This window comes from Anomalospiza imberbis, chromosome 8 (genome assembly GCF_031753505.1).
Source record: "Anomalospiza imberbis isolate Cuckoo-Finch-1a 21T00152 chromosome 8, ASM3175350v1, whole genome shotgun sequence".
In the NCBI taxonomy this organism is placed as follows: Eukaryota; Metazoa; Chordata; class Aves; order Passeriformes; family Viduidae; genus Anomalospiza; species Anomalospiza imberbis.
In genome coordinates, this window is record NC_089688.1 from 3582572 (window position 1) to 3604584 (window position 22013).

The 22013-nt window shown below is 50.0% G+C and overlaps 1 protein-coding gene across 2 annotated transcripts; it reads left to right on the forward strand.

Annotated features, from left to right (window-relative positions):
• Nucleotides 1–5747: 5747 nt before the first annotated feature.
• On the forward strand, nucleotides 5748–21312 carry LOC137477804 (putative neutral ceramidase C). Of its 2 annotated transcripts, none has more exons than XM_068197014.1 (20): nucleotides 5748–5911; nucleotides 7351–7439; nucleotides 7790–7939; nucleotides 8880–9056; nucleotides 9402–9529; nucleotides 9925–10002; nucleotides 10491–10611; nucleotides 11301–11426; nucleotides 11730–11816; nucleotides 13344–13448; nucleotides 13555–13636; nucleotides 13950–14065; nucleotides 15068–15162; nucleotides 16014–16053; nucleotides 16862–16957; nucleotides 17867–17962; nucleotides 18536–18685; nucleotides 19446–19505; nucleotides 20070–20158; nucleotides 21012–21312. In XM_068197014.1, exons 1-20 carry the CDS (start codon nucleotides 5785–5787, stop codon nucleotides 21199–21201), a joined length of 2202 nt encoding a protein of 733 aa, XP_068053115.1. In that variant the 5' UTR covers nucleotides 5748–5784; the 3' UTR covers nucleotides 21202–21312. The 2 variants fall into 2 exon arrangements, with proteins under 2 accessions (XP_068053115.1, XP_068053114.1); XM_068197013.1 differs by lacking the exon at nucleotides 5748–5911 and adding an exon at nucleotides 6491–6813.
• Nucleotides 21313–22013: the final 701 nt, after the last annotated feature.

Here is a 22013-nt window from a genome sequence, read left to right on the forward strand (position 1 = left end):
CTGTGCGTGGGCTCAGTCCAGGCTGTGGAGCTTGTGCTGCCTTGTGCCCCTCCTTCCCGGGGAGCGGCTGTGCCTGGGTGGGATGGGACGTGGCTCGGGGTCAGGGCATGGTGCTGATGGCCAAAATCCCAGATTTCCCGCTGTGTTCCCCCCCCCAAAGCTCAGGTAAGATCCATCTACAGCCATCCCTCAGCCTCTGCTTTCTGGAGAATGCAGCCAGGGCTGCTGGGGCTCCTCTGCCATCACTTGGCCTGTGAGCTTTGTGTTGCTGGGCTGGGATCCTTGGGTGACTTCCAGGGAGAGTCTTGACCCAGTTAGAGGCTGAGCCACCACCTAAGTGATTCCCTTGCCCTGGGCTCTGGTGCAGTCTTGACTCTCCCTCCCAGCTCCTGCTGCTCCTCTTTGCTTGGTGCCCATCAGAGAGGTGAACACAGCAAACTACAAGGCTGTAAAAGCTGGAATCCAGCGTTGTGCTGCCCCAATCCTACAGAACTCGTGGATCTCCCAGTGGAACCATCCTCCGTGGTCTCCAGCTGAGTGCTGAGGGTGTCTTTAGAGGCCAGGCAGAGCCAGGTTTGGGTGTGGAGGGGCAAACCTGGGCAGGCAGGTGCCAGGAGGCTGAAATTGGGAAGAGGGATCTGCACCAGAAAAGGCTGGAAAAGGACGGTTCAGGGTGGGGAAGACCTGGGCAGAACAGGATCTCTGCCAGGAGGGTGGGCACTGATGTTGCCGAGATCCATCTGGGTGCAGCCTTTAGCACGTGGGGCAGGATTTACACCCATAAATACAGCGATGGGAGGTGTTGGGGGAGCACGAGAGCAAGGGCAGTGATCCCTTTGCTTTCCTGTGCTCTGGAAAGAGCAATCCCATCAACTTCCCCCTCCTGCTTCTCCTCAGGACACAGCTCGGTGCTCATTCTCTTCCCGGTGCCAGCGGATCAGAGCGCTGCCCAAAGAGAAGCTCCTGTTTTGGCAACTTCTCCCATCCAGCTCATGTTGGCCACAAATATTTGCCAGAAGGATCTGTGGTTTCTTTTTGCATCCTCTCAATGCCTCTCCTGCCCCTGGCTGTCCATGTGTGCTGCAGGTTGGGCAGGGAATGCCAGTGAGCACCAGGATTTGGGCACGGCACCCTTGGTTTAAATAAATAAACGTTTGGACACCACTCTCAGGCGCTCTACAGGACCAGGAGCTGGATTTTGATGGGTCCCTGGGGGTCTCTCCCAGATCAGGATACTCTGTGATTCCAAGATGATGGAAGGAGCAGGTGTTGCAAGGTTTGGGAGCAGACAGGGCTCCCATCATTTGGCTTTCAGCAGCAGCAGCAGCTCAGCCCCTGCTGGCACAGGTGGACACAGAGCAGCCCACCTTGTTCATTTTATGACCATTCCCCCCCCAAAAAAAACCCCAGTGGGATTGAATTTGGATCTGCCAAGTCTGCATTGCTGTTTTTGAGGTTTTCCTAGTTTTGTGCCAGAGCTTTTTACCTGGGCATGTGCTGCTTGGCTCCTGCTGGGAGTGATGCTTCCCTGGGCTCTCCCACATCCCAGGCAAGTGCCCTGTCCCGGGGGCTGCTGCTGCAGCTTCTGATGAGGAATAGCAAAATATTCTCTATTTGTGGTGAAGCTTTAACCCCTGGATAGATTTAAGGCACATCACCTGGGGAATTTTGGGCTGTTCACAGGTCTGGCCATAAATTATTAGCAGCAAAATGTCACCATGATTTTCTGGAAGGGCAGGAGAGTTCTTGCTCTTGAGGCAAGGCAAGGGAGGGTTGGGAAGGAAAGGCAAGGCACCCCAGGACAACATTTTAATTGCATTTGTTAGGTATCCTTTCAGTTCAGCTGTCACTCAGTGACCTGTGCAGCATTTTGAGTTCAGAAACTGCAATTGCTCCAATCTTGCTACCTTTCCCTTCAACCTGCCCTTCCTAAACTCCCCATGTGTGTGGTTTCCAGCAGGAAAGTCACCTTTTTCCACCACAAAGAAGTGCTCCCACTTCCAGCTGCTGCTTGGAGTAGGGGTGTGTGTTTTGACCTGGGAAGAAAATCCACGTGGTGTTGGATTTTCACCTACATCAGCCCTGGGGTGCCCTTGCCTAAGCCTGGCAGGGTTCTTGCTGCCAGCTCTGTGCAAACACTTTTATCTCCTGCCACCCTGGGCCCCAGCAGGAAGGACTTTGGCCCTTTTCTGGTAAATAAACAACATTATGTAAGAGGCCTCTTCATTGCTGCTAAGGCTCTGGGGCTGTGAGAGCTCTGAGGACCCTCACACCCAGGATCTCAGGCTCTGGGGACGTCTCAGCTCTGCACCAGCCACCTGCTCATGCTGAGATGATGGCTGTTCCAATTTTCTGCTCAGGACCTGGCCAGGGTGTAGCAAACAGGCTGGAATCAAGGTTTCTGTCCTGCAGGGATGAGTGAGGCCCTGACACTGGGCAATTGCCTATCATTACAGGTGGCTTCTCAGCAAAAAAGGGATTTTTGGCCCCTAGAACAAGGTGGGCAAAAGGCTTGATGCAACCAGTTTCAGGAATCCTTCCAGGCCTTCTAATTAAAAAAAAAAAAAAAGTAATTTTAAAAGTTATTTTCAGTCTCTTCATTGTCCATCAGAAGAGTTTTTGTTTCAGGAGGTTTACAGAGAAGATTGTGACCTGAGCATTTTGAAGAGACAAGAAGAGTTTAGTTATACCCAGTTAGTTTTAGTTTTACCCAGTCCCAGCTTGGATGGTTTACAGAAAGGGAGCTCTCCAAGAGACCAGGAAATGCTGGTTTTAAAATGAAATTTGGGTGCTGTAGGAAAGGGCCACTTCTCTAAAATGATCAGGTCTTGCTTGGGAGGGATGAGGAACTGAAAATGAGGAGAGGAAAGGGAAGCAAATGCTTCATGGGTTTATATTTCAAAGCCAATTTTCTTAATTCATTTTATTTTTCCCCTATGGAGGTAGTTTGAATCCTCTTAATGATTTGGAAGTTCACTGAGGAAAGAAATGCACATTTGGCCACCTGTGTTGAGTGGTTTTCCTTCTGTCAGCTTTGCCTGATTCCTTCAGTGGATCCATGAATCCCGAGTGGGTTTGAACACTTCTCCTGCTGAGGATGAAATCCCTGTGCTGTTTTTCAGTCCCTGGGGAGGTCACAGAGTGCAGTCCTGTGGTAGCAGTGATGGGAGGAACCTGTTTTCAGGAGGATGAAGATTGTGAAGAAAACACCACTTTCTTTAGACTCATTTGGCACAAAATGGCCCCGGGAAGAAGCTGGAGGATGCCTGGTCTTGGGAAGGAGGATGGTCTGTGGGAACTTTCCACCTTCCTCACATTTCCACAGGCAGGGAGGCATTCAGGGAGATCTTCCAAGCCCTTAGCACTTAAGCTGAGCTCTTTGCAGCCCAGAAAGTGCCTTTTCTGCACCCAAAAGCTCCTTGCTTCTGCAGTTCTGGGCCTGGGCGCAGTCACGTCACCTGGGGGAGATGGGGAGCTGTGGGTCCCCAGAACCTCAACAGGAAAACCATTTGAAATATTCCCCAGGGCATGCTTTGAGCCATCACCAGTCTTCCTTCCCCTCCTCCACCCCAGCCACAGGTGGTTACAGAGCCACTTTTCCTCAGCTGTTTGCATTTTGTGGGCTGAGGCTGGCAGGACTCTCCACCACAAGAACAATTCCTTAAAACTCTAATCAGCTTTTCCTGATGCTCCAGCAAATATATATCACCTGCAGGAAGAGCTCTTGCTCTTGCCCAGCCTGTTCCTGGCTCCTCCCTGTGCCAGCAGCTCTCCCATGCCAGCAGAGCAGCTGCTCCATGGTTTTGCCTGTCCCCTCCGGTTCCCCCCCAAGGTTTTGGGACACATTTTGGGACCTGAACATTCTCAGGAGCACAGCGGTGTCCAGGGAGATCTGCCAGCCCACACGGCTTCTTCCAGGGCCTGCAGGTTCCTTGGGAATCACAGCCAGGAGATAAGGTATCAGGAAATCTTGGTTCTTCCCACCAACCAGTCCAAAAATCACTGGAGCCAAAGGGCAGTGCTGAACGTGACCTTGAAGCGCTGACGCAGCCATTGCTAGGAACGTTAACCCTTGGATCGGGGATGCACCATAGGAAAGGTGATGGAAACTCTTTTCCCTTCCCTGAGAGGGGAGGCAAAATGCTAGAGGTGCTCCCAGCTTTGAATTCCCACCACAATGCTGGAGGGAGAAAGGGCTGTGGCTGGTTGGAACTTCCCTCCCTGCTGCACCACCATCTGAGGGTGTGATGGGTCCTGTCGCTTTGGGGAGAGGCAAAGTGCCAAAAGCCTTTGGATAAGGCTATTTGAGCAGCTGGAGAATTTATCCAGGCCTAGCTGGGACTTGAAACAGGTGGGGAAAAAAGCTGGGTTTTAACAAATGAAGATTTTGTTAAATAGAAATGCATGAATAGAAGTGTTTTACACTTAAAATGCAATCGTGTTTCCAAGTTCTTCTAGTAGAGCATGGAAACCACGAGCACTGAACTTCCATGAGAATCAGGAGTCACATCCAGCCACCATTCCACAGGCTGGACCAAGCTGTGATGAGGCAGAGGAGGAAAAAACATCCCCAAATTCCTCGAGCAGCAGAGCTGAGCAGTGCACTGCTGGAGAGGTTATTTTGGGAGAGGGAGATGCTGCCTGCAGCTTAACAGAAACACACAGGGAACAACCTTCCATCACCTCCTTGTGGGATTCAAATTATTGATTGGTTTCTCCTTATCTTGTGCCATGCTTGACTCACGGGGTTACTCAGCAAGAATTTTCCAACTGAACTTTCCAGCTGGGAGCTGCTGGGACAGGTGAGAGAGCTCAGGTAGGATCGGGGTTTGTAGCTTCCACCGCTTTTGGGGCAGTTTAATCAGCGGGGTGGTGAGGAGTGTGGGTGTGTGTGATGCTGATGTGTTTCAGGCTGGGGCTGGGGTAGTTCTGGACGGCTCGGGGTGCCTGGCAGCCAATGCCACGCTCAGGCAACAAAGAGGGCAGGCAGGAAACCTGGAACTTTAGATTTGTTGTCACTACAATATTTGCTCTGTGAAATTCAGCCCTGACCACGAGTGCCGTAGCAGAAGAAGCTGATAGGAGAGGTCACCTGGAGCAAGTCCGAGTGGCCACTTGGCTCTCTGCTGATGTCATTTCTCACTGCAACCTTTTCAGGAGCATAAGTGCTCATTCCAGCAGTTGTTTCCTGCGGGTTCATTGTTTCCAGGGCACATTCCCTGTGAGGAATAGCCTGCAGGCAGGAGCTTCACCAGAGCTGGCAAATGTTACTGCCAGGAAAATCAGATTCTCTGCCTCATTCTTCTCTCTCTAATCACAGGAGACTCACAGGCTGGTGTGGGTTGGGAGGGACCTTGAAGCCGAGATTCCTAAATTGATGTTTATTATGGTGACAGTATTATCTTCTGCTGTGCTCTGAGCTTCAGCATCTCCTACAGCCACTCAGAGAACACAGGATCTGGTGGAATATTGTGGGGTTTATTGCCAGATCTCTTCAGAAGGGCGAGCAAAGTGTCTTGGGAGACACAGGCTCGGGGATTTGGGTGCTCTCCCTGTCCTATCAGGCCTGGTGTCAGGGAGTGATTGCTGCCAGCAGGAGACACATTTTTGTCATAAGCTGAAATAGAAATCTCCACTTCCCACCCTTCTCTGTGCTGCTGCCGTCTCTGATGCTGGGCTGGGGGACACAAACAGCTCTCTGAGGGTGGGGTGTGAGCTCTGGGTGGGATGTGCCCCTCACTGGATGTCCCACGGGCTCCTTTCTGCTCCCACAGTGCCCCCACCATGCCTGGAAAGAGGTCCAAGTGCTCCTTCTCCCGGCTGGAGGTGATCCTGATCGTGTGCCTGGTGCTGATGATCTCCCTCACCGTGGTGCTCCTGGTCCTGCACTTCCTCACCAAAAACACCAATGGCAAGTGGAGCTATCCCAGCCCCTCCAAGCCCTCTGCTCCAGGGGGTGCCCAGGGCAGGATTTAAATTAGAAGGGGACAGGTGGAGGTCTCAGGTCACTCCTGAGCTGTCACCACCACCTCTGCACGTGGTCCCTTCACCCAACCACAGCAGCAGCTCTCTGGGCATGGATGCACGGCCCCAGGGATGGGCTGAGGTTGGCTGCAGGGATCCACCCCTTCCTTCCATCCTCCCTTCCCTCTCCGTGCCTGCTGAGAGCCTCTCACTCCCAGGATTTGACCAATGGGTTTTACAGCCCCATCACAGCCCACTGATGCCTCCAACCCCATCCCCAGGCACAGGCACGAGGGTGTTGGGAGCTGAACTCAATATCTCACCAGTGCGACCTTCCAGCTTCCAGACTGTGGTCTCAAATTGGGTGTAGTTCACATCTGGGACTCAAAGCTTCATGTTTTTAGGCTGTAACATGCCCAAGTTTTGCACAAGCGATTCTCCTCTGTGTCAGAGCTTTTAGGGGAGGAGGAGGAAGGGTAGTTCTAAAGGGGTGGCCCAGTTGGCTGGTGTAATTTTAAATGCAGAAATGGCATCAGTCTGTGGCCAGTGTGAGTGTTTCCTTTCTCCTGTGTTTCAAGTGACAGCCCAGGAAAGGCCAGGCTGGGAAGATGGAGCATCCCCTGATCCCAAAGCAGCTGCCTGGGGAGGGCTGTGGGAACAGAGCAAGCACACAGAGATGGTTCATATTTTCCCACAGTGTTATCTCAGCCAGCAGTGATTTGTGGCTCTGGGATTTCCTGAGATGCAGATAACCTTTCTGATTGATTATGATTTTTATAGCCATCCATGGCTTTTCTTCCATGGGTTTGCCCATCCTGGAAGGATTTCTGCACCTTCCTGGTGGTTGGGGTGAGAGAGACCTTTTCCTCACCATTTGTCTGGAAATCACTGCTCAGAACTGATTTTCCCTTCTCTGAGCTTCAGCTGGCTCTGCTGTGATTTTCTGGGGGAAGACCAAGGCAGCACTGGGCACAGGATGTGCTGGATGTGCCCTTCTCTCTTCCCTAGTCCTTTCCCATTAGCTCCTGACACACCATCCCTTTTTTCTTACCACTGCTGAGCTGAATTGTCTGTGTCAAACAGCACTTGGACCTGGTTCCTGCATGGTACTGGTGGGCTTGGAGGGTTTAACTGGGAATGCTGGGCTGGTTCCCCCTTGCTGTGCATCACCACCCATCTGACACAGTCCACTGACCTCTCTGGAGAGCTCCCTGGGTGGTTCTTCATGCCTACTCCACCCTTTGCCACCCCAGAGGCCTTCACAGCCTCAGCACATTGAGATCCTGCTGGAAATCCACTCGGAGCACTCAGCCAGAGCCCTTTGGCCTCTTTTGTCCCCGATTCTGCTCGCTCATGTGTCCACTGATCTGCCATTTGCTGTTACAGATTGCACCAACAACATAGCAGAAGAGGCAAAGTACTTGGTGGGTGTTGGCAGAGCTGACTGCACAGGGCCTGTGGCACAGGTGCCTCTGGTGAGCTGGGGGAATTCCTCATGGGGGTGGTGAAACACTGATTTTTCATCCTTTGGGAGTATTTTTTTTCAGGATTCTGCTTTGGAGCCTCTGCCTTGCCAAATGTGTGTCACCATCAAACACAAGTTGAAATTTCCTTGAGGTTTGCAGCAATGTGGGCTGGTGGGAGGTTGGAAGGGGGGTTGGGAGGAAATGAGCTTTAAGGCCCCTTCTGAGCCCAACCATTCCACGGAATGCGGGGCAAGACAGAGCTGCAGCTTGGAGTTGTTGAGTGATCCCTGGGCAAATTTACTCAGGAAAAGCAGAGGAATAAATGGCTCAGTGTTTCTGATGGAGTTCCTCTCTTGCAGATGGGATATGCCAACCCTGACCAGGTGGGTGGGGGGCTCCTCTCACGCCTCTACAGCCGAGCCTTCATCGTGGCAGAGCCCGAGGGCTCCAGACGCGTCGTGTTCGTCAGCGCCGACATTGGGATGGTGTCCCAGAGAGTCAGGCTGGAGGTATGGGGCTGCAGAGGAGGGCTGGGAGCTATCCTTTGGGATTTCCTTGGGGTGATGCTGTGTCTCTGCTGGAGAAGAGCTTTGGGCCCCTCAGCAAACTTTGCTCACTCTTCTCTTAGTGGAAGAATTACCAGGAGTTCATTGGAATCACAAATACGTTATCATGGTGCCTCTAGTGCAGCACAGGATGGAGGGAGGTGTGGGAATCAGAAAAACAGAAACTTCCACAGACATGAAGAATTTGATCTGCAGCCTTGGGAGAAGCTTGGATTGATGTAAAAATACAATACACAGACATTTAGCAGAAAAACCATAAGCTTATGTTTCTATAGTTGTAAGTAGGAATATGCCTTAGGTAAGTGAGAAACTGCATTGATAAGATGGTGAGGGGTTTATAGTGTAGGGGTGCGGCTGTAGGGAATAAACTGAGAGTTTAGAAGTTATAATAGAAGTATAAGTGTGACAGAAGCCCATTAGATAAAAGTATCCACAGTGCAGCAGAAGTAAGTAAAGGTGACGGGTTAGAAAAGCAAAATAAACCATGTGGCATCTGTCCATTGGGTTAGAAAGTTCTGTATTGCCCTGTAACGAAGAACTTGTGACTGCTTTGAGCTATGGCCGACTGCCTGCTCCTCTAAAATCTCACAGCCTCTGAGACTGATGCTTATCTGAGCAATAAATCATTCTTAGCCTGAAAGTAGTCCCATCCCTTCATTACAAAGTGGTGACAATGATAGGGAGGTGCTGGAGAACCGTGGATCCTCCTGGGATGATATGGCATGCACTTCGGGTTGGATATAAAGGTCTTTTACCAGATATTCCTATTTTGAGCCTCCTGCCAAGCCAACAGCTACAACCTTGTTGTTGTGCCAGGCAGAAGGAGAAGAGTGAGGAGGGGGATGGTTGGTTGGGGTTTTTAGGAGCATCTCCTCCCCTTCAGGTGCTGAAGCAGCTGCGGAGCAAGTACGGCGAGCTGTACCGGCAGGACAACGTCATCCTCAGCGGGACCCACACGCACTCAGGGCCTGGAGGGTACTTCCAGTACACCCTCTTCTGGATCACCAGCAAGGGGCTCATCCAGCCAGCCCTCAGCTCCATCGTGAACGGCATTGTGAAGGTTGGTGTTGCCCAGTTCAGCGTGTTGGTGCCCAGCACAGCTCCGGCGGTGGTGTTTGGGGTGGCACCTCCACGTGGCACAGCCTGCTTTGAGGTGGGCTTCCTTGTTTACAGCTCAAAAAGCAGGAGCTTCGAGCCCTTTCTTCAGAGACAGCTGTTGGTAGTTCAAAAATGTTGTTGTAATTTTTGAGAATTTTAGATGAGTTTAGGAAAAAATCCCAAACAAACAAGCACCCCCAAATTCCAAGAAAGGGTTGGGGATGGACAGGGAGGGAAAGAAAGAGTTTTTCCAGATAACCTCCCACGTGCCTTACAGACTGATAGTCCCTGTCTTGCTGCTTTGCAGAGCATAGATATTGCCCATGAGAACATGAAGAAAGGAAGGCTCTTTATAAACAGAGGCGCGGTAGAAAACAGCCAGATCAACCGGAGCCCTTTCTCCTACCTCGCGAACCCAGAGTCTGAGCGGAACAGGTAAAATCTCCCCAGGCAGGAGAAAAAACTAAGTGCTTGAAAAGGGCTTGGAAGCTGTACTTGCCCTCTCCAAGCATGAGAAATCGGTCAAGGATGCGACCTTGTGCTTTATTTAACAAATAAATGGTCAGAGGGCATTAAAGTGCTGTCCCTGGTGCACAAATTTGGGTTACCTCCATTCCCTGGAGGAGCAGTGCCTGAGGACAGTGACAGCCACAGCTCTTCCCTCGCCTTCCCAGCTGGTTCCAGATGCTTCTCTAAGGCCTTGCTGTGTGCTGGTGGTACCTGGAATGACCTTTTCACATCCTTGTTCAGCCTAGTGGGGATTTTACCTGCCAGAGGATCAGAGCACAGCCCTGACTCTGAAGGGATTTCCCTGCTTTGTTCCCATCCAGGTATTCATCCAACACGGATAAAGAAATGGTGTTGCTGAAGATGGTAGATGAAGATGGACACGAGCTAGGCCTTATCAGGTACTGACCACCACAGCAGCAGGTTTTTCTCCAAACCCTCATTATTTTTTGTAGGAATGAAGGTGTTCCTTTTTTCCCTGATTTTTACATCACTGACTCCTCCTCATTCCTTTGAATATAAAAATCTCTGCAAAATATAGTTCTCTGGGTTACTGCAAGATTCATTTCAGGTCTGAAGGAGCTCTTGGTGGCCCTGATAATGACAGTGACAAATTCTTGTCAGGCCTCAAAGCCTGGATTGTTACAGCCATGAGCCCCCTGGTTAGGAAGGGGCAGGATGGGAATACTCTGCTCCTGTTAATCCATCCCTAAGCACCATGAGTCTCTGTGTGTATTCTCCCAAAGAAAATTCCCCCAAATTAGGAATAGGAAAATTCAATAGGATTGAAATTCAATAGGACTGAGTAGGTCAATTGCCCCTGCATGGAGTGAACTGAGCATTTTCACTTTTTAAATTTCACTTTAATTTAATTTTGACCCGTCCTCAGCTGGTTTGCCGTGCACCCGGTGAGCATGAACAACTCCAACCACCTGGTGAACAGCGACAACGTGGGCTACGCCTCCTACCTATTTGAGCAGGAGAAGAACAAGGGAATGCTCCCTGGAGAGGTGGGAGCACCCAAAGGAATGGGAGAAACAGGGCTGGATGGGGAGGGGTGAGGTGGGACAGCAGGGCAAACACAGGAACACAAGGATTGAGGTGAATGCTTTGATTTGTTTCCTTTTTCAGAAGGGAAAGTGGAAGGGGTATTCTTGACATTCCAAACTAGTAATGGGTGGCAGTTATTCAGACTTGAGGAATAACTCACATTTATTTTGATTAAAATCTGGGGAGGTTGTGGTTGCCTCATCCTTGAAGCGTTCAAGCCTTGAACAACCTGGGAAGTGTCCCTGCAGTCAGTTCCAATAGTTCTCACCTTGTAATTCAGTCGTGGTGAACACCTGGAAGGGAAAAAATCCTGTGCAAGGTGCTCCAATGACCCACAAACATCTGATCAGCAGCATGAGAAGCTGGGGAGAGCTGAGGTGGAAGAGGGGGAGGAGGAAACACTGTCTGCACACCAAGGTGGTGTGAAGTTTGTCTGTTTTTGCTGAAATGGCATCATGTGCATCCAATTCTCCCCTGCTCTTCCTGCCCTACCCCTTGGGATGTGCCTAAACCCTCATTCCAGAGCTCCCAGTGACTTTGGGAATAAACCAGAGTCCTGCTTGGTGAGCACAGCAGCTGCAGGGAGACCTGCACGCCGGCGTTGCAGCTTTCCCTGCAAGGCACTGCAAGGCTCCTCCGGCCTCGGCAGGGCTCTTTCGTGGCCGCCTTTGCCTCCTCCAACCTGGGAGACGTGTCCCCCAACACGCGGGGCCCCTTCTGCGCCAACACGGGCGAGTCGTGTGACAACCCCCAGAGCACCTGTCCCGTCGGAGGGGTGAGTGTGACCCACCTGTCCCCCCCGCTGCAGGGCCCTGTGCTTGAGCATTGTGCACGGGGAGGGCACTAAAATCCCCTTTTTTTGGACTGTCCTGGATGCCACTTCCAGGAATTACCTGTGCTTTGTCCCTCACGCACCCGATTTTCCGGTTGTTCACCCCAAATTTAACTTGAGTGTAGCAACCCCCTGCCTAAATTTGATGTGGCCTGCAAGAAGCCCTCGGTTCCCACAGCCTGACAAGCACCTGGCAGTGCCAGATGCTCTCCATAGTCACTGATCACCAAACAAATTTCCCAACAGGCAGCCATGTGCATGGCCAAGGGGCCCGGGAAGGATATGTTTGAGAGCACCAGGATTATAGGGCAAAATATCTACTTGAAAGCAAAGGTAAGGGATATTCTGCTTTCTGAGTGTGTGTGAGTGCTGCTAAGATGGGAATTCGTGCTCATTTCAACAACTTGATGAGCCTTGTGGATCCCTTCCCTCTGGATATTCCATATTCTATCTTCTGTCTCCTATATTCCATATTCTATCTATCTTGTACCTGCTTTGGTGAATGTTTGTAGATTCAAATTACTCTCAAGTTCCTTGATTTTGTTTTTAATGGGTAAATGAGTTCTGCAACCAGCTGGTGATGTCTCTGTCTACTGGAATCAAGAGGACCTCAGAGCCTGGAATTTGTTAGGCTTAGGACAGTGTAGGAAATCCGAATGGTAGTGAAAAATTTCCTCAGGTAGAACACATCTGATTAGAAACCTGAATTTAGACTGGACAACACATACTTTTATTAAGATACATCCTTGCAGGTGTTGTCATTTGAAAATGCTGGTTTGGTGGTTTTGATCTCAATGTTCCTCACTGGGATAGGATGAGGATGTCCCCTCTTATCTCCCTCCCTCCCTCCCATTCACCTCAAAGGCACCATGATGGGAAAAACCCTCCTGGGAGAGCTCAGAGACACCACCACACACCACTTGTGGGCCCGTTTGACATCACATTCCCAAACTGACACAAATGTGAGGTAAAAAGTGTGGCTGAAACCCCCACAGAGGATGCTCCCCTTGCTCTGCTTGGCCCTGCATTTCCTCAGCCCTAAGGGTTCCCTTTTGTCACCTGTGGGCTCTGAAGCCACCCTGGACTGAATTTGCTGGTTCCCCTCCTGTGTGATGTGAGAGCAGTGAGTGCAAGGAGAGCTTTTGGCAGCATTTCAGGGACAGGGCTTGTAGGAACTGGAGCGTGTCCAGCAGAGGAGGGCGAGCAGGAGGCATGGTGGTGGCTTTGCTTCTGCAGAGGCTGTGCCCTGAAGTCACTCCAGGCTGATTGTGCCTCTGTCCCCAGTCCAAGAGTGCTGGTGTGTGCATCAAACACAGGGCAAAACCACTGCTGTTGTCTTTAACACCTCAGACTCCTGGCCTTCCAAGGCTGTGCCCTCAGCTCCTTCCAGGAATGTCATTAAACCTGTATAACTTCTGGCAACCCTTCCCATGGACCAACCTGAGGCTGGAAAACCATTCCCTGAGGGACTGAGTGTGTGTAGTAAATCCCTTCAGCTGTCAGGGGTGCAGTAAATACTTGCAGCACTTTGAGGCAGTGAGTAGAGCAAAACGCTTCTTTCTCACAGAAAACATTTTTCCTGCTTGGCCTAAGATGTGAGAAATGCCAAGAGGTGGCAACCAGGGGAAGGGAGTTGCCATCCTGCTGAAATAGGGGCATGTTTCAGCTGTAAAAGAGAAGTGTCCTCCCTCCCTGAGACAGAGCTTGCAGGGCTCAGGGGTGACAGAAACAAAGGGACTTGGGAATTACAGGTTTATGCCTGGAAAAGGCCCCGGGAAGGTGGAATGAGGAAATGATCCATACGGCTCTTCCTGACTGCTTGTCCCACAGGGATTTTTTTCCCCCTCACATGTCCTTTAGGAGCTGTATGAAAAAGCCTCCCAGGAGGTGACAGGACCCCTGAGCACTGCCCACCAGTGGGTGAAGATGAGCAATGTGTCCGTGGAGCTCAACGCCACACACACGGTGAGAGCAGGAGGAAACGCCCTGTTCCTGCAGGTTCCAGCACCTGCCACCATGAGGGAACGTGGGCGTTGTCTCTTTTTCCTGTTCTTCTCCCCTTCTGATTTAGGTTAAAACCTGTAAACCAGCCCTGGGCCACAGCTTTGCTGCGGGGACTATTGACGGAGTGGGGGCTTTCAACTTCACCCAAGGTAATTTGGGGGCAGATCCCAATGGGGCATCCCCAGATGCACTGAAAGCCCTGGAATCACTTCTCAGCATCCGAAGGGGTGGTTTTTGGGGAGGTGGAGGAAATCCCCTCACAGGTTTGTCTGTGTCCATTTGGGAAAAAGATATGGCCATGCCCGGGAGGAAGGAGAGCAAGGGATGGGATGGGGGTTAGGGAGAAGAAAGAGCTGTTTTGGGACTGTTCTGCTCATTTGTCCTTGTTACCTGGGAGCAGGGAGGGTCTGAGAGCTGCTGGGGCAGCTGAGGAACAGAGTTTAAAGATGTTTCTCCCTCAAGGCTCAGTAGAAGGGGACCCATTTTGGGATCAAATCCGGGACCAGCTTCTGGGAGAGCCATCGCACGAAACCAAAGCCTGCCACAAACCCAAGCCCATCCTCTTCAACACGGGAGAGGTAAGGACACACCTGTGTGTGCCCTGGAGAGTGCAGGGATCGCAGATCCCAGTCCCTCCTGGGTTTGTCAGGGAGCTCCAGGCAGTGTCTGTGGTGTCTGGTGAAGAACAAGGAAGGGAGCACGGGCTGCACGGGCTCTGCAGAGCTGCTGCTCCATCGATCCCAGCCCATGCTCAGGGCATGGCTTGGCGTTTTCTGAGCTCTCCCCAAATCCTGCTTTACAACTCTCATTGGAAATTGCTGCCCCTTTTCCCACCTGATGCTCCCTTGGCACTGAGGCAAACGCTGCCATGCAGAGGGATCATGTCCAGGGCTCTGCAGAGCACTTAAACGAGGCCATCTGGGTAAGGAAATTCATTATTATTCCTTTCACCAGCCTCGTTAAAGGCTTCCCTGCTGTCACTTCAATCAGCTCCTCACCTCAGCTCTCCCCAAAAGAGGCCCCAGCTCCCCCAGCCTCCTCCTCCATGCAGGATGGTGTTTCTGAGAGTAAATTACACTTTATTCTTATGGCTTTAGCACATTTTAGGGATGCTCTGGCAGGCCTCCTGCTTCTGATGTGCTTCACAAGCTTTTGTCATTCATGTTTTGCTCCCAGCAAATTGCTCCTCAGAAAAAAAAAAAAAAAAACCAACCTTTTTGGGCTTGCTGGAGTGGGATTTTTCATCTCATCAATCCCAATTCTCTCCTTTTCCCATGCAGGTGAAAGGTTTCTAGGTGCTACCCTGACCCTCTTTACCCACTGTGCCTAAAGCTGTCCCTCGTGGCAACCTTATTTAGGGGTTTTTTGCCTTACCTATTGTATTTACTTCTGCCTTATGGTCAGACATCATATGAAGGTAAAACGCCTTCTCGCGTGTTTCACAAATAAATTGAATTTACCAGTAAATTCACAAAATAAATTCATCTGCCTGGCTGATGACTGTAGGAAGGAAAACACCTCCGATTATTTGTTTTGCTACTAAACCAGAGTATTTATATGCACTTTTTCCTCCCCCTCAGATGACTTGGCCCCACCCCTGGCACCCAGACATCGTGGATGTGCAGATTGCTGCCATCGGATCCCTGGCAATCCTTGCTGTGCCCGGGGAGTTCACGTGTGTATTCCTTGGGCTTTGCTGCATTTACTGCAGCCAGATTTCACTCAAACCTCCTGGAACAGTTCTGCCTGCAGGTAGAAAGGGGGGTAGGCTCAAAATTGTCCCCAAACTCACCCTGAGAACGGTTGAGGTGCACACAGGCATCCTGAAACATTTTGGTTGTAACAAAATGCAGTTTCAAGGAAACCAAAGGAATTTGCTAACACTGATTCTGTTTTTGGCACCACAAACACCACAGTGATGAATTGCACTGACTGTTGGTGGTGCAGTGATGCAAATTTAAATAAGATAATGATTTATCTCTAGTACCTTTATTTCTACCCTGCCCTGGGGTGCCTCCAGCCTCTCCCTGGCTGTGGTGATGGGTGTGAAATGTTTTGAGGTCTTTTGGTTGAACTTGAATACAGAGGCTTTTGAGGGATGTTGGGCAGTGCTGGAGCTGCTGTGGGAATTTCTGGTGGGTGCTGCAAGTCCAGCCAGCAATTCCTGCTTTAGATCCCTGCTCTCCAGAATTCGGTGGGGGCTTGGGCTCTGCTGCCAGGGAATAGGGACAGGCCAAGGGGAAATGGCCTCAAGCTGTGCCAGGGGAGGCTCAGCTTGGACAGCAGCAGGAATTTCTGCATGGAAAGGGTGCTCAGGCCTTGGCAGGGGCTGCCCAGGGAGCTTTGGAGTGCCCATCCCTGGAGGTGTCCAAGGGAGGGCTGGAGGTGGCACTCACTGCTCTGGGCTGGGCACAAGGTGGGCACTGGGCACAGCTGGGACTCCATGGGCTGGGAGGGATTTTCCAGCCTCATTGATTCTGGGATTCCGTGATTCCGGAGCCTGACTTTGTTCCCTTCATGCCCCAGGACCATGTCTGGACGCAGGCTGCGGGAAGCTGTTAAAAGTGTGAGTTGCTGAGGTTCCCCAGAGCACAGCACATCTGGAACTTCTCTTTTCTTGAGCCTCCTCCCAGCTGGGCTCACGGGGCTTGTGTCCCACAGATGTTTCCTTCTCCCATTTTCTTCAGACAGATTTTCCATCTGCTTCCTGACAGGCAGCAGAAATGAATATCCTCCCCAAAACACCAACTGCTTGGGTTTCAGTCCATTAAGCCAATTCCACAGGGATCCAGGCACAACTGATGCCAGCAGGGGTTTGGCTCTGAGATGGAGGGGTTCAGCTCCTTAATCCCTACCAGGATTCTGCAACATGAGAACAACTGCAGGAAAAAAAATTAGGGCAAAAGTATTTTTTCCATTTGATTGACACATCCTGGCTGCAGCCTAAATAAAATCCCAATCCCAGATGCTGTCTCCACAATTGCCTGGGCCTTTCTCATACTTCCATCCCTGTTTTTTTTTAGGAGTATACAGACATCAGCTTCCAAAAAAACCCCTAGATTTACTGGAATGTGAGGTCATTTGTCCATTTTTTTTCTTTGGGGAGTGAATATGAGACCTTCAAAAAGGCAAATTGCACTTGTAGGTTTGCATTCCTGGGCATCCAGCCCCCTTCCCACCATAACTTTGTATTCGGTCCTGGATAATAATAATAATAATAATAATAATAATAATAATAATAATAATAATAATGCCAACTACCATAACAATAATAACAGCAACATTGATATAATAATAATAATGACAATAATAACAACAGTATAGTCGTGCATTAAGCAGTTGTTTCAAGGTAAAGGTTTTATTTCCTTCCTTAGGAATTTGATTCCCATGGGACACCAGGGATGAATGTTGTGATTGCAGGTCTGTGCAATGTCTACACCCATTACATCACCACCTATGAGGAATACCAGGTAAATGTTAAAACTGGGGATTGAATCTGTCAGAGCTCAGCTTTTTGGCATCAAGGGCTAATAATTCTTATGAAATGATGTGTGTTTACAGTTCTTCTTCTTTGCCACAAAAATGGGCAGGGAGAACTGGGAGGCAAGGTTGGAAGAACTGGGGTTGGAAGAGTCCCACCCCAAAAAGTTGGAGGGGGAGGCGAGTTGCACCATAAGCCTTTAAAAGAGGGTAAACCCCGTGCTAACTGGAAGAGCAAAGAGGGTAAACCCCGTGCTAACTGCAAGAGCAAAGAGGGTAAAACTGTGCTAATTGGAAGAGCAAAGAGGGTAAAACTGTGCTAATTGGAAGAGCAGAGGGTACAAACTGTGCTAACTGGAAGAGGAAAGTGGGTAAAACCCGTGCTAACTGGAAGAGCAAAGAGGGTAAAACCCGTGCTAACTGGAAGAGCAAAGAGGGTAAAACCCGTGCTAACTGGAAGAGCAAAGAGGGTAAAACCCGTGCTAACTGGAAGAGCAAAGAGGGTAAAACCCGTGCTAACTGGAAGAGAAAAGAGGGTAAAACCTGTGCTAACTGGAAGAGGAAAGAGGGTAAAACCTGTGCTAACTGCAAGAGCAAAGTGGGTAAAACCCATGCTAACTGGAAGAGGAAAGAGGGTAAAACCCGTGCTAACTGAAAGAGCAAAGTGGGTACAAACTGTGCTAACTGCAAGAGCAAAGAGGCCCTCCCTGTTTGCAATAGATTGGAGAATGAGAAGTAACCTGAAATTGCAGCAGAAATACTTTTGCAAGTTGTTGGGACTGTCTCCTTACCCAAAAGGGAATAAATAACCCACTGCTGACCTTCAGCTGGCTGGGATGGGATGTGCAAACCACCCAGGAGCCCTCCCAACCCTCCTCTCCCGAATTTGTCTTTTCCAGGTTCAACGATACGAGGCTGCCTCGACTATTTATGGGCCACACACCCTTTCTGCTTACATCCAGCTGTACAGGGGCCTGGCCAAGGCTATTGCTCTGGTAAGCAGCATTTCCTACATGCCACAGGCTGCTGGGGACACCTAAATCTTAAGTCAGTGGTGGTGGCCGTTCCTTACCGAGGCCACCCGACTGCTGCCCTCTCTCTTCAGAATCCACCTTGAGAAATGGTATGAAAATAATTCCAATTATGGGGCTCTGACATCTCTTGAAAATTCTGGGCGTTTTGCAGCTCAAAGTGTAGGATATCAATACCTCCAACCTTTCAGCATGGCCTGAAGTTGCTGCTTTTCTACCAAAAGGAAAAAAAAAAAAAAAAAATCTGTGTTTTTGGTGTACCTGGTGGTTCCCATTCCCACAGTGACCATGTGAACGGGCAGGAGCAATGGGCAGGAATATCCTGGGATGTTCTGGGGCTGGATTTAGGAGACCCCAGCAACAGGGCAGCAAGGGTCCTGCAGGGATTGTTTCTGCAGGCAGAGCACAGCTGGAGATTCTCTGCTTTGGTTTCACGCTCACTTTATTATTCCTACAATCTGTGTGAGCAGAGGCTGGGAGGCAGGGAATCCTGGCTGTCCATGTGGATGTTTAACAAGCACCTCTTCCCTCTCCCAGAATGCCACTCAGGAGCTGTCCCCTGGTCCAGAGCCCCCACTTTTCAATGTAACCAGCGTGACCCTGCTGCCTTCTCTCAGCACCGAGAACGCGCCGGCCAAGAAAACCTTTGGGGATGTGCTGGAAGAAGTGAGACAAGAGTATCGAGAGGTGAGAGCTTCAGGGAGTCCCTAAAACCTGTTGGAGAAACCTTTAAACTCTCCCACCTCACGCCACAAGCTTGTGAGTTGTGGTGCCCTCAGATCAAACAAGTCTCGTCTCTGGTGGGCATGACTGAGAAGAGACAGAGCATTTCCATGCCTGTGCCACTGTACTGAATAGGAATAAAATGGGTGGACAAAGGGGGAAATAAAAGCCCTTCACTCAGCACAAAGCAGATTTCCCCTTCTGCTTCAAAACAAAATAGCAGTTGATTAAGTAGGTAAATATTGTACAGTGATTTTTTTACAAGCAGCAATCAGGTCACCTTTGATGCCTCTGCCGTGGAATGTAAATTAAATGAAATCAAAATGTCAGAAATGGTTCTGCTTTCAATGCTCAGCATTTAGATAAGATGCTCATAGCAAAAGCTTTCACCTCATTGCTTTCTCCTTACTCCCTGCAGTAAGGCAGGGAGTGATTCTGAAAAATCTCCCTTATTTCCTCCCCTTTTTATGGGCAGTGGTGGAGTTTATCCAGCAAGCAGGACAAGTGGAATGGCAAGGCCCAGAGCAGCAGTTCAAAGCACAAATTGTCCACTGCTGCTGCAACAAGTGAAATTATAAATAATTTAAAACAACAGCAACAACAAACCAAGCACAAGAAAACACCACAAAACCAACCCACCCCCTAAATACATCAAATGGCCTCTTCAAAGGATGCTCTTAATGTGCTGCTCAGCCTTTAATACAAATCTCAATTTCTCCCCCAGAGAGAAGTTGCTGAAGTGACTTTTGTGGGTGCAAACCCCAGGAACTCTGCAGAGAACGCGGTAAATGTGATGGAATGATGCTGGAATTGGGGTGTTTGGGATTGATGGAATGATGCTGGAGTTGGGTGTTTGGGATTAATGGATATTTGGGTAGGATTTTTTTCTTTGCTGGGAGACCAAGGGAAGATGTGTGCTTTGGGAATCCACACCACCCGAAAGCTTCTGGGGCAACAAAGTGAATTTGGGCTGTTTATGATCTCTTTATAATATTGAAGTCGTATCTGTTAGACCAGGCTGGTATCCAGGGCAAACTTGGTCTCTAATTTCCATCCTACCACCCTGCTGCTTAATTTTAACAAAACAAAGGAAATTAGAAAAGCACTTAATTCCATCACTTACCTTGCACAGACATTGTGACCATTCTCTTCCTACAGATAAGTTCTTTGCATCGTTTATCTACTTAAATTTGTGCTTTGGCAGTAAAATATAACACTTTTGCCAGTAATTCCCACATTTGCTGGTAAAACATGAGGAAGCAGAGTCCCTAGCCAGTTTAAAGTGCCACAGAAGGTGGGGACATGCCTGTCCCTCAGTGTCTGCCTAACTCTGGTGGTTTTATTCCAGACTGAGCATAACTTCCTGACGGTGGAGAGATACTCCAACATTTCCAGCAGCTGGCGTGTGGTGCTGAACGACGCCTCCTGGGACACCAGGTGGGTGCCCTGAGCAATTTCCCTGTCCCACAGAATCCCGGGAGTCATTCCAGTCTAACCTGAAGGGCTTCATTCCAGAGCTCCCAGCCGCAGGCTAGTCTTGGCCCTGCTGGTGATGCTCTCCAGAGGAGGATCAGCTCATACTTGGGGTGGTTAAATTGGAAAAACTGATGTTCCCCTTTGCTCCAGAATCTGGAATGGAGGCTTGCAAATTTGGGAAAGGGAAGAGGAAGGGCAGGAATTACAGAAGGTTTGTGGTCCAGCTTGCTCCTAGCCTATATCCATCCCTCTGGCACACCATGGGCATGAATAAGATGCCAAAGAGAAAACAGGAGAGACTCACAGGGAAAACTGGCCAGATGTGCCATGCAGCATAAACAGACAACAATTTTTTTAAAGTTTGGAAGAAAGAAAAGTGAAGGGTGAAGATGTCAGCCTTCAGGAAAAATGTCCAGAAAGCATCAAGGCTGGTGACACCTTTCAGAGCTGTAGGTGAATCTTCATCATTTCTCCGAGAAGGGCTCCCTCAGAACCAGCTGAAAAATCCCTCATGTCCAGATGATGTGTGCGGTTTTGAGGCTGAGCATTCTCTGTAGAGTTTTGGGGGTTGAACAGAAAGGATTCTGTAAAAGAAAATGGGCTTTTGATGTGGAAATGGGTGCCAGAAATCCTGAGCTCAATAATTACAGACTTAGCGATTTCAGTGACTATTTACTCTCTCGGTTTAGCTCTGCCCCTGCACAGGGAGGACTTAAAATACACTTCCCTGGAGTGTCTTCATCTCGTGGCACGTAGTGAGCTCCAAGAAAATGTGGATTTCCTTGCTGACTGTAGTTTTGGGCCTGTTTTCCAGGTTTTACTGGAGCAAAGGATCCCGTGGCCAGAGCAATGTGACCGTTGCGTGGCACATCCCGGCTGGCACGGAGCCCGGCGTGTATCGGCTCCGCTACTTCGGGCACTACAAGAAGAGGGTGACCTTGTTTCGTGTCATCACCGTCCCCTTTGAGGGCTCATCATCAGCTTTTCAAATCACAGCTCCATAGGTGATCCCATTCCCTACAGGAATGGGCAGGAGATTTGGTATCCGGGCTGTGCAGGGGTTGGACTTGGATGGTTCTTGTGGTTCCCCTCCAACTCCAGATGATTTCACGATGTTCTGGGAGGGTTTTTTTGTGGCTCTGGATGTCACTGCTGCCCCTTGGGTGCTGCTGGTTGTCATTTGATGTGCAAAGCTCAACTTTCTGGGAAGTTTTGGCTTTTCCCTGCAGCTGAGTCTCCTCATGTGTCCTCAGTCAAGTGGTTTCTGTCCTGGCCAGGCCAGGTTTCAGCTGACTCTTATTGTAATAATGATGTAAACTCCTCTTTAGTCATTAAACCTGTGCCTATTGATGGTGAATAGGCTCTCCCGGAGGCAATTCGATGGAAATCAGTAAGAACTGAATTTATGAGTTAAAGCTGTGGGTGAGGCAGCCCTGAACAGACCCCAGCCTGCTTTGCTGGAGTGTCAGGAAGGACCCAAGGCCAGCAGGCTCTGGCTGGATGCAGGGCCACTACAGGTGGGTCACCAGAAGGGTTTGTGGTCCCTCTACAAACCCACACAAGAGTTCATCCAAGCACAGCTTGGATTGCTTCCATTGCAGGGTACAAGGACGGTGCCCAAACCTGCTGGCTGAAAGGGTTTCACCACAAAAAATGGAATTCACCACAGGAATGTAGAGGATCTTCTCAGGAGGGTTTCAGAGCTGCCTGGACAAAGCCTTGACCTCCCTGGCCAGTGCTGGTGGCAGATCCCTCCTGAGCTGCCTCCCACCAGCACTGCCATGGGCTGCCGCAAGTGGGGACAGCTCCACAGTCC